The 12,007-nt window shown below is 37.3% G+C and overlaps 1 protein-coding gene across 1 annotated transcript; it reads right to left on the reverse strand.

Annotated features, from left to right (window-relative positions):
• Positions 1-364: 364 nt before the first annotated feature.
• On the reverse strand, positions 365-11,776 carry LOC107768711 (WD repeat-containing protein PCN). The gene is made up of 11 exons (XM_016587856.2): positions 11,457-11,776; positions 11,216-11,359; positions 8,806-9,106; positions 8,661-8,724; positions 8,391-8,504; positions 8,095-8,257; positions 6,506-6,659; positions 5,774-6,369; positions 2,322-2,503; positions 1,742-2,002; positions 365-982 (listed from the first exon to the last, which is right to left on the reverse strand). The coding sequence occupies exons 1-11, from the start codon at positions 11,616-11,618 to the stop codon at positions 667-669; spliced, it is 2,457 nt and encodes an 818-aa protein (XP_016443342.1). The 5' UTR covers positions 11,619-11,776; the 3' UTR covers positions 365-666.
• Positions 11,777-12,007: the final 231 nt, after the last annotated feature.

The raw sequence follows: 12,007 nt of genomic DNA on the forward strand, positions 1-12,007 counted from the left end.
ATACAAAAAGGCAGTAGATCTTTTATTCCCTCTTCTAATCGATTTCAGAAAATTCAGAAGTTGACAAGGAGATTGAATGAAGGAGAAATCTCGTATTCCGTCTTTCGATCAATTTCACAAATTTAGAAGCTGACAAAGAGATTGAATGAGAAGAAGAAAAATTTAAAATTGAGACTGAGAATAGCTTTTCTGTTTATCGCGTGGTAACAAGTAAAAAGCTAGTTTAGTTTTCCCTTAATTTTTCCAATAAATAATTAAGTCAAACTAATTAAAAACAAATCTTAGTATACAACTTGAGTAAGAGCGGGAAGAAGTACAATAGAAGAAAGTAACTTTAACATTGTGGATCAAAACGCAAGTAAAATGAGGCAAAACTGCTTGATACAGAAACTTAGAAATAAATGTTATACAGGAAAACATTAATCAATATCTGAACAGACTAATGGACACTAGTTAAAGCTCATAAGTATATTTACAGGTCTACGCAATTTCCATAGGAGAACTCCTGCGGATGAAGTGAAGCTATATTGAACTTGAGTGTTGATTTCAACTTTTTCCCCACCCGAACTTCAACAAACAACAAAGAAGAATATATGAGTGAAAGGGGTTGAATACACCCCTCGGAACGTTTCCTAGTAAAGCTGTAACAAAAACTGTGATAAAGATTTATGTCCCAAAAATACGTCTGTGAACAGGTAGTGCATCAAGAGTTTTAACCACTTGAATCCAGGGTTTGTCTATGATCAAGGTGGAAGTTCTTGAAAGATGTCCAACAAACAAAACAGGATCCCTGAATGCACAGAATTCAAAATTCTTTCTACCATTTTGTTTCATATCTAAGTCATTCCCTATCGGCTTGCGCTTTAAGGTCCCATTCGCAGGAGTACTATGTAGCTTCGTCAAAGCTAAATCTTGACCATTAGCTAAGTTGGTATCGTCATCATCACCAACTGGCAACCCAAAGTCAATCAAGCACATCGCCCTACAGAATAAAGCCATAAAAATGTTTCTCATGTGACATTTATTGGAACTAAAGCACTGAGATAACGCAATTAGGTTTCTCAAAGTTAACCAGATAAAGAACTCAAGAAAGATCCAACTAACTGAGAAGGAATATGCAGGAAACAGGACTAGTGCATGGTCAAAGAAATTTCCATTGGGCCATAGCAAGGTACACATACTAAGCATACACTGCTCAGGCATTATAACTTTCAATGAATATTAAAGCCACAGGCAGTTCCTTCGGATTAAGTTGGGGTTCAACTGAACGCTTCTAAGAATACCCTGGGTCAGCGATTAGGCTGGATAAGAAATTAAATTTCTTAACACAGCAAAAAAAAAAGAAAAAAAAAAAGAACTAGCTCTCAGCAAATAAATTGCTCTAACCAATCTCAGCTATAATGACAGAACCACAGCAATCTACAGCACATCATACACATGCTGACTACTACTACTGTGTGCTGATGTGCCTAGATGCATCAAAAGCAAAATCTTTGTATCCAAACATATAAAATGAACAGCCTAGCTAAGAAAGCCCATTACTTCAGTACTTGGCTCCAATTAAGAGACCAACGTGTATTTCATGTAATCAGCATTCTCTTAACAAAATGTTACCAAAATCTTTGATGCACATTAAAGCAAACCTAAAGTGTCACCAAAAAGAATACAGCTAGAAAAGACAGCAGAAGACCAAGACAAACAAAAACTCCAAAACAGCTTTGACAAAAACAGCAAAACACACCTTGAACTGTAGACAATCACACATGATGAATTAGCAGAAGGAGCAAAAGAAAGCCCAATCACTTCTCCAGGAAATTCTTGAAATCTTCTCGGCAGGGAGAATGTATTCCGGTTGGACCATTCTCCTAGTTGCTTAGCTTCAACATCAAAGGCATATACTTGGTTCGAAGATGTGGATACTATAAGCACATTGCTATTTCGAGGAGTAAAACCACCCGCTGTAACAGAAGAACCATTCAATCTTGATATAAACCAATGTTGCCTGTTCCACAATATTTAGTCAGTGCCCCCAAAAGGAAATATGATGAAGGTCCCCCAAAAATTATTGAACTGACTTGACAGCTAAAGTTATCAAGTGGTAAATGGGAGTTTCACTCAAAAGATAACCACACAACACATGGAATTAAGTGTTCATCGTTTCAATGCGCAAGAAATGACCGAAGAATTTTCATTCTAAAAATATGCCTATTTATCATGTAGTGTACCTAGAAGTTTACTGGAAAATACACAAAACCTAACCACAATGGGCAAAATGAAGATAGATAAGATACTAGGTACATGTAAGAGAGGAGGTCCCATACCTCTGCGTCTCAAGATTAAATATATACACATCTCCAAAGCAGTTGACAGCAGCTAACCACTGCCCATCGGCACTAGCGAACATTCTGGTAATGGGAGGTTCATTTGGTAGCAATTCTTCGTAATGCTCTTGACGACGAGGTGTGAAAACATGAACTAGTTCCAAGCTTACAGCATCAACCACCTAGAAGAGAAGACAAGTTTCAGAGACAAAAGAAAAACATCACAATTATACCTCAACTACGACTACTATAGGATTGACACTCTACATTGATACTTTTTATTATCCATTAACTGTTGTCTCCACCATGCGTTCTCCTATTAACATTGATCCAAATTTACAATATACATTAACTCCCCATCTTTGAAAAAAAAATAACTCCGACATTTGACGTCTACATGAGGGACATTACAGTCGACAACAGTATTCAAGGCAAATATGACATCTTCAATTAAAGCAAAAAGGTCAATAATCACTCCGCACCAGCCACAGCCCGGCTCTCTCCTCCCTTTTCATTGGCATCCTACACTCCCCTCGCCATTTCCATCAATCCCCTCACCATTTCTCCTCTCACTGGCCATCTTCTCTCCATTTCCCCACTCCCTTAAGCCTCTTTTTGCCTCTATCATATGATCCCAGTTTCCCAACTTCCTTTCTGTTTCGCTAACTTTCCAGCAACTCCTCTTCACATCTTACCCATAATGTAGATTGGCGGTGGTGATTCTGGTGAGGCAAGGGGGGCTGATGATAAAGTAAGAGATATGGTTCAGGAGGGAGGCATGTGTCACTGTTTTTCCCTTATTATACAACAAAAAGTAGGAAAACATTTGTCCCACGTACTACGGAGTAATTCCCATTAGATTAAACATGTTTGTGAGAAATGGATCATTTTCACTGGGAGAAATTACAGTTGGTTCATCTTAGTGTTTTCAAATACAAAAGCGCAAAAGATGGTGTGGGGCTTTAAGCAAGAAGCAAGAAGCGAGCGCACTTTTTGAAGAAATAACAAAGTTGCAGTATACACATATATAATCAGGAAATCATCATAAATGCAAGAACAATACTCAACAAGTACATGTTATACAAGTCCTCACATAACCCTCGCACATAACAAGCATAATCTCAACTTTCTAAAATAAAAAGAAAAGGCAAACTCAAACGAAATCATTCAAAAACAAAGTTCACAAGCCAATAGGCTAAGAAAATCACCATTTGACCATAATCGTATTCCTAAATTTTATCCCAAGAAAGAATCCTACTCATGATAGTTTTAAATTGCTACAAATACATAGGAAAAGGTAGTAGAATGCAGACACAGGTTGCTAAAATCAGTTTTTACCATTTTCACATCACTATTAAAAAGAGGCTAAAATACAAAAACAACTTGCTTTAAAAACTTGTTACCATTTTCAGACTGATGCTAAAAATAAAAAGGGGACGACAAACTAATAGGCATTTTATAAGAAGTCTGCTTCAAATACTCTGTTCAATTCAAACGGAGTGAAAAACAGACTCTGTTCTCTGTTCTAAAACAATTAAAAAAAGAAAAATATAGCAGTTTTGCAAGAAGAAAAATGAAGCTTTAAACCCTTTCTGATCTTCAGTTAACAGCGAAGACACAAAGAAGAAGTGATGCAATGCTTTTGCACTTTTTCTTCAGAGCCCTAATACAGGGTTTGCAGCACTGCCACAGTGAAGCTATAAGAAGAGCGAAGCATCAGAGCCCTGATTCTGTAGCAATGAAACTTCAAAGAAGAAAAAGCGGAAGAGGGGGAGAAGGAAGAAGAAGATGAGAAAGAGAAAGAAGCACCTGGCTGATAGATCAGAGTCACGTGAGAAGTGTCGGTGCATGAATTCTGGGTTCTGATTAGCTGGTAACTTTCTGGCTTTTCATTTCCTTTTTCCCTTTTAATGGTAAAAGGGCAGAAATAAGAAGCAACAAAGCGATTGCTTGTTGCTTTTCGCCTCATCACAGGAAGCGCATGCTTCAGTGATATCACATCTTCGACATGTCAAAGCGAGGGCATCTTGCGTCGCTCTGCTTCGTCGCTTTAAGCGACAGAGAGAGCACTTATCCCAATACTGGTTAAAATTCACTAGCAGGACAAAGTTAGCGACCATCTCACCGAAAACTCAACAAATACGAGTTTAAGTACTAGAAAAACAATATCCTAAAACAGGGCAGCAGGATGCACGAAGAATACCACGTTCACGCAAGGTTCGGGAAGGGCCTCACCCTAAGGGGGTGTATTGTAGGCATCCTACCCTGACGCAAGCGTCGGCTCGAATCCATGACCTATAAGTCACACGAAGACAACTTCACTATCACTCCAAGGCTCTTCAGAGAAACAATTTTCTATTTATTTATTTTTTGGTGTGTGGGGGAAAGGAGGAGAGATGAAACACGATGAATATTTTTTGGTATAAGAAAATCCTGAATGCATATGCACCAAAATAAGGTTGCATCCAATTAGCTTTATCAACCAACAATAACAAACCCAGTGTAATACCACATGTGGGGGTCCGGGGAGGGTAGTGTGTACGCAGACCTTACCCTTACCTTTTGGAGAATTAGCTTTATCCACCAAACAACAAAATTAGGTCAAAAGTCTACTTAAAAACTTTTTAGTATTGCATGTGTAGGAGTAAGCATCTCCATATGCACACACCACATAAAACTAACATCGGCTTGTCCGTGTACATATTGGAAAAGGATCTGTAAGTGTATGCTTTACAGCAATAAATTCAATTAATCGATCAATCTACTTCACTTCATGGGTCACCTATGAATCATTTGTATCCATTCCACATCAATCATATGAATAGACTATTGTTAGGATGGGACCAGCTATACTGAGTCAGCACATATATGAATTTGTGCCGGTACCACACACAAGAAAAGTTCACACTCTATTATTGACATAAAATATGCAAACTGGAGAAAATCCGACTACTGTAGTTACTCCCTCTCTCCTAATTTATGTGAAGGTGTTTGAGTGGGCACAGAGTTCAAGAAATAAAGGAAGATTTTTGAAACTTATGGTCTATAACAAACTATAGAAATTTGTATGGCTAGAAATCATCTGATTAGGGGTAAAAGAAGAAATTTAAAGTGAATTGTTACTAAATATAGAAAGGTATCATTCTTTTTTGGACTAACTAAAAAGGAAAGAGCGTCACATAAATTGGGATGGATAGAGTATTTAAGTTGGTATAGTTCTAAAATCATGATTCTTAACTAAAATGTTACAACCTTGGTAAGAACCTTACTACCTACAAACTACACCTAACATAGTCAGAGTTAACACCTCAAAAAAACTGTCATCAACTCACTCCTCAAAAGTGATAGCAACATGCAAAATACATTGTGAACTTCACCCTGACTTTATCAAAGATGAAACACACTTTATGCTTTAAACTAGAGAAGATAAACTGGAGAACAGAATCACTCACATAGATGTTTCTGTCACGCCCTGCTATCATCATTCGAGAAGAATCTGCACTGAAAACCATTGAATGGGCAAATGGCAGTCCCAGAGGGAGCTGCCTTCGGCTGACAGTCCATGGACTCTTGCTAGCACCACTCTTCTTAAGTTCAAAAAGACAGGGTTTTACATAGTCGGAATAAGCAAACATTACACCTGAAGGAGAAATTGCACTGCATGTGATCTTCCTCGAAGTTTTGCACTTAACACGAGCCACTAGATCTGTTCTCGCAGCCCCGCCAGACTGGCCACAGCTATCAGACACAACGCCCTTTTTTACACGAACACAAAAAATATCTATCCAGTACGCAGCCTGGACTAAGAGTAAAGAAGCCTGACTGAAAATTGTATTTACTGCAAGTTGTATAGGTGGCCTCTGAGGTGAAGGACAAATGTCATGCGGAGAAAACCTGGTGAATTCCTTTACAGAGTATGCAAAAAGTTTAGTGTCATCACCACCTGAGATAAGCATCGGTACACCCAATTGTGCCCATTTATGGTAACTAAAATCAAGGGGCTTCTCCCCGGAACGCTGCTTCTTTGCCTTATGTTCAGCTACGGGCTCTGTCAGGGAGAAGAAAAGTTAAAAATTAAGTATAACAAACCAAAAAAGAAGGGATATCTTGAAGTCCAAAATTAAAACAAGGCAAATATTTCAACTTCATTTTCAGTGAACGAGAGGCAAAACTAAATAACTGACCTTCATGAGCAATGGGTACAGCAACTGCCAAGGCCCTCACATCATGTGTATGGGCCCTCACATAACCAACATAAACCCATTTCTTCATGTCTACAGAAGAAATATCTCCATCATGAGACCCAACCTCACTGGTTGAGAGCTTATAAATTATAACCTAAAAACAATAGCAAATAATTAGCAGCTATAAAAGCATACTTAAATTGTGTTCTCAAAACAATTATAGCTGAGAATGTCTTAAGCAAGATATCAGAAGAGATGAGAATATACAATATCTAAAGAAAAACAAATCAAATAACAGATTGATACTGTAATATCTTCATTTTAGCAAGATTGACTGAAAGAATATTGTCGATCAACTTGAAAGATATAAGTACAAAGGTACTTTTTGGTGCCTTTGGATGAGAGAAACCTCATATGTTTTGATGGAATTTCAACTCGAAATCCTTCACTAAAAAGCCAAATGTCTGCTTAGTCTGTTTAGTTGGTCAACCAGTTCCATGTAAATAGTACTACTATCTTCATAGGCTTTGTTAGTTCCCTAACTTTAGACTAGCCATAGTCAAGAAAGGCCTTCATAAGATTTTTTGGTGTTTTGGCTAGCTCCCAGTATCTACAATATCATGTAACGAAGCTAACATATTTACCTTTGTACTTTCTGCATTTTCATGATGCCAGTAATGAAACAACTTCATAAAAAAAGAATGTTGTTGATCAACGAGGATTACAGCTACATTCTTATAAAATAGCAGGCACCTCTATTTTAGTCATTCGTCAACTCTTTGCCTTTTTGCTTTGACTTTTCTTTATCAATTTTTTTAGAAAAAGGTAGATAGCAAGAAATAGAAAAGGAAGTGAAGTTTTACGTGCACCTCCAAGTTTTTTGGCACAAAAAAAAAACAGAAAGCACTTATACTGGAAATATGGAAGTCAAGCCTCTCAAGCAACAACCAAATGCTTCTAGCATATTTTATTTTATTTTATTTTAGACAAGCTATTTAACCCATGTATAACAACATAAGCAACTAACAATTTAAATGCTTCGAACATATTATCTTTTACTATCACAAACCATACAACCTGTTTATTTATTCATACTTAACCATTGAACCTGTTTTTTTATAAAAAAAAATTGTAGTATCTCAAAGCACTGATAATTAGGGACAAGTTTAGGAGGCAATTTATGTATTATTCCATTTTAGTTCTGTGTTATCTTCATTTGCCATACCATTCCCCTGAAGCATTGAGGTCTACATATTTGAATTGCCTGCATTTAGGTACCACAATCCTGCCTAGTTCCACCTCAATTTCACTCTTCGTATGCTTGCTAAACTTGAAATACATATATTCTGTCTTACTTCTACTCATCCTAAACCACTTAATCCCCACAATGCTTATCCATAGTTCAAATTTCTGGCAGATACCATTGCTAGTTTCGTCAATTAACATCATCTACGAACTTCATAAAATGGGACTTCATTTTTTATCTGGGTAAACAAGCAAGGGCTCAATGAGATCCTAGACGAATGAGCACAAATAGATGAACAACTTAAATAGAGTATTTTCTTTGGATAGGGAGTGTGTTTATGTACCTGACCATCAGAACCAGCAGAGAACACCCTCCTATGGCTGGGTGATGCTGCTAAAGCATTCACGTCACCTTTATGACTTGAATGTGACTGCAAAAGAGTGCCATGATGGGTGTCCCAGAACTGAACGCTACCAGTACTATCTGCACTAACCATGGTACCACATCTGCAAACAGCATTATGAGGTTCGAAGCAATATTAAAAACATAAAATTTTAGAATAACACAAGAAGATGAAAAAAAAGGAGTTTCCATTCTTTTTGAAACTTGTAAGGGAAGGGTTGCCAATTTGATATTCACCTCAACGCAAGCAATGACCATATGCATAGTTCAGATTCACTACCCAAACCTCCAAGTCCAACTGTTATCCTATAGACTTCATATGCTAACTTGGCATCCCAACATCTTATAAACCTGCAAAGAAACAATCTCCTCTCAGAATTTTCACAGCAGACACACCATGAAGAATAGACAAGTCATGTTTCAGCTGACATTATTGCCTCTGTTGAGTTTTTCATCAGAAATCAACAAGTAAATGTAGCACATAGTTAAGTTCAAAATAGAACATACCCATCACTACTACCAGAAAATATCCTCTTTGCATCAGAACTCCAAGTGACGCTCAATATACGCCCTGCAATTACACGAAAATTATAAAATACCCAAAGCAACAATCAGATATCTGCACTTTGACTCTCAGGGGCAGCTGTCTCACCACTGACCCTAGGCAATGATCTTTTGTAAGTCATATTCTTCTCATCAGTAGTGTAGATTCGAACGCAACCATCGTCACAAGCAAATGCAATTTGACCATTTTCACTATCATCATCCTCATGAAGAACAACCGAGTCATCATCATCTTCACCTTCAGTGCTCTCATTATCACTACTAACACCATTTGTATGATTAACATGGCCATTCTCATACTGCCTTGGAAGATTTTGATGAAGCTGCGAAGTATTGCATGGTTCCACAGCCATCTGCCATATTGAAACACCAATGGAATCTAGCACAGCCTGCAAGCAACCATAGAAAAAAACATAACTCGATTCGTCGAAATCAAACCCTAAAACTACAGGCAAGAAAAATGGATCTTGAAATGCATTGATCTGGGAAGACCCGAGTCTCCGATCATACAGCCGAAAAGACTGCATTTTTCTTATGCCAAATCCATGAAAGACACTGCAAGAGCATGGTATCTAAGACAATAGCAGCTAAAAACAATAGATTACAGCATTATGCAGCTTCTAAGCTTTTAACAAAATTCTTGCCATTTGTGACGAGTACTATTCGGTAAGACTGCATACAATAATAGACCCTTGTGGTATGGCCCTTCCCCTGACCCCGGGCATAGCGGGAGCTTAGTGCACCGGGCTGCCCTTTTTATTAATGAAAAATATCAGAGGATACCATCTCTTTGGAATCTCTCAACCCCACAAAAAGGAAAGCTAAGTATAGCTTTTTCACTAACAGCCGTTTCAAAAATCCACTAATTTATATATTTTAAAATAGTAGAATACTGGTAGAGAAACGAAAGATAAGATCAACATAATATTCTATAAAGACAGTCACTGCCATAAAATGTCAAAAGTTCCTTCTTTTGTCGTATTTCAGATTGCCTTCTTTTCTATGTTCAGCAAAAAAATGAAGTCAACAGGTTTATCTTTGTCAACTCAATTCAGGTCCATTTCATTGCACTACTAAACAGAGGCGGATTTATGTGGAGGGGGGTGGGGTACATGCACCCATGCTCCCCTCCCTAGGCTATGTATAATTGTATATACAGTACAAAATTTTCAGTTATATACATAAATATATTGGTGACCACCCATGCTCAATTGAATACTTTGGTGCATTGGTGATTGAGTGCCCCTTCTGTGTCTCTGGTCCAGAGTTCTAATCCCATCCCCACATACTTCTTTTAAATTAAATTTTCTATTTTATTTATTTTCTAAAGTTGCTTTTAACTTTTAATTTAAAATTTCTAATTTTTTTCTTTCCTGAAGTTCCTTTTGACTAAAAACATCTAACAAATCCCTAAAACACTAAGACCCCAACCCCACGTCCCTTTTTACTATCTTTTTCTTTCCCTTTTCTCTTAGTCAAATTTTCAAATCTCTAAAATAAATTAGATGCAACTACTCTCCCTCTCTCTTCGAATACCACATCTCTCTTCGCCCTCGGTGGATTCTTCAAGAATCAATAGCGCAATTTCTTCAAATTGGTCTCTGCTTTTAGTTTCTCAAGTATGCAACTACCTTGTCTCTCTTCTTGCTCTGTGTTTTAATTTACTCACTGAAGTTTCTTCTCCTCTTGCAATTTCCCGAATTCTCTTTTCCCTTTCTGTTCAATGTTTGAATCTCTTGCCAAGATTTTGTCTTGTTGTTGGTTATTATTATTGTTTATTTCTAAGATTGAGTTGTTGAATGCTTTCTTGGGAGAATTTGGGAGATGTATGGCTTTAAAGTCTTGAATATTGGCAGTATTCATATTGTGTTTGAGAAAATGCTTGATCGAGTTTAGTTAAGTAGGGGCTATGTGAACTTAATTTCTGACTAATTATTAGTATTTTGGGCCAAGATAACATAAGATCGAACTCTGTTAAAAACTAGAGTTTGAACTTCTGCTAAGAATTCTCTAAAAATGAAGTAATTACTAACAATCAAAGAAAGAATCATACTATGAAGCCAATGAATGATAAAACTGATCTAATGTAGTAATCGATTCGTTTGTGTCCCTTAAATCCAAGTACTCTATGATTTGAATCATACAATTCTACTTGAATTAAGATAGATTGAATAAAAGTGTAAATGTTTAACTTTGTAGGAACGATAATCCTTAACATTGAAATTGACAGATATCTCACCAAACCGATAAATGGTGAGCCAAGTTCTAGTACTACTCAGTCATCAGTGAGTTCACAAATAGCTCCGGAAGTTCAAAGGATGACAAATCTTTCACTGATTTCAAATAGTGCACCCATGGTCTTAAAATCCTGGATATGCCTCTGCTACTAAATAGTGTATACCTTTTAAGGTCCCTTGGACGAGTATATTATAGCATAAGTAGTTCCTCCAATTCAATCAATCAATATACGCATATACTTATTACCCAATTACACGTACCTTCTGAGTCAAATCGAAAAGATCCCACTCGTAAACTGATCCATCAATGCTGGACGAAAATAACCGACCTGCATCCAACCTTCTCGACCCCGATTTACACCACACTAACGAAGAAACCCTAGAATTAGGATTTCCATGTATTATCTACACAGACAGAAACAGAAGGAGTAAAAAAACTCAATCACATATTGTAAAGCAAAAAAAAAACGAGGAACAAATAAATAAATATATATAGTCGTACAAGTTGACAGTGCCAGCCGACGGAGCAAGGAGAAACAAGCCAAATCTCAAGAGAGCCGTCTTCTCGAGCTGCGGCGACCTGAGAATCGTCGGCGCTAGTAGCTAGGGCTACTACTGGCGACGGCTTCCACTCAACTGAGCTGCTTCTATATACTTCGAGCATCTCTGAAGCTTAAAATTGTTGTACTTTTTCTCGAGTTTCAGAGGAGAGGTGCAGCTACGAAGAGGGGGCAGGACATGCTCAAATGTAGGCGATGCCAAAAAGAGGGCTAGGTTATCGACGAACGAGGGTTTAAGCTTCAATGAACTAATTATTAATTCGGGTTTTTTAAAGGTCCGCCCGGCATAAACGGGTTAGTCAATCAATCCTAGACCATTTTTCAAATATAAGAAAAGACAACATAAAGCAGGGTTCCCAACTTTAGATACATGAAAAGTACTATAATAGTCTCGTTTGTTTGGAATATTGTTGTATATTATACGAAATTGTTATTATAGAGAACATATATTATAACAAAGCATGATATTTGATACTAAAAAAACTTGATTTTT

The sequence above is a fragment of the Nicotiana tabacum genome, chromosome 15, assembly GCF_000715075.1.
Source record: "Nicotiana tabacum cultivar K326 chromosome 15, ASM71507v2, whole genome shotgun sequence".
Taxonomy (NCBI): domain Eukaryota; kingdom Viridiplantae; phylum Streptophyta; class Magnoliopsida; order Solanales; family Solanaceae; genus Nicotiana; species Nicotiana tabacum.

Excerpts from the sequence above, each read along its gene's own strand:
- LOC107768711 (XM_016587856.2), bottom strand. The coding sequence starts at position 11,618 with ATGCTCGAAGTATATAGAAGCAGCTCAGTTGAGTGGAAGCCGTCGCCA. Across the intron at positions 11,360-11,456 it reads TCGGCTGGCACTGTCAACTT|ATAATACATGGAAATCCTAA; the intron begins GTACGACTATAT and ends CTGTCTGTGTAG. Across the intron at positions 9,107-11,215 it reads TTTTCGATTTGACTCAGAAG|GCTGTGCTAGATTCCATTGG; the intron begins GTACGTGTAATT and ends GGTTGCTTGCAG.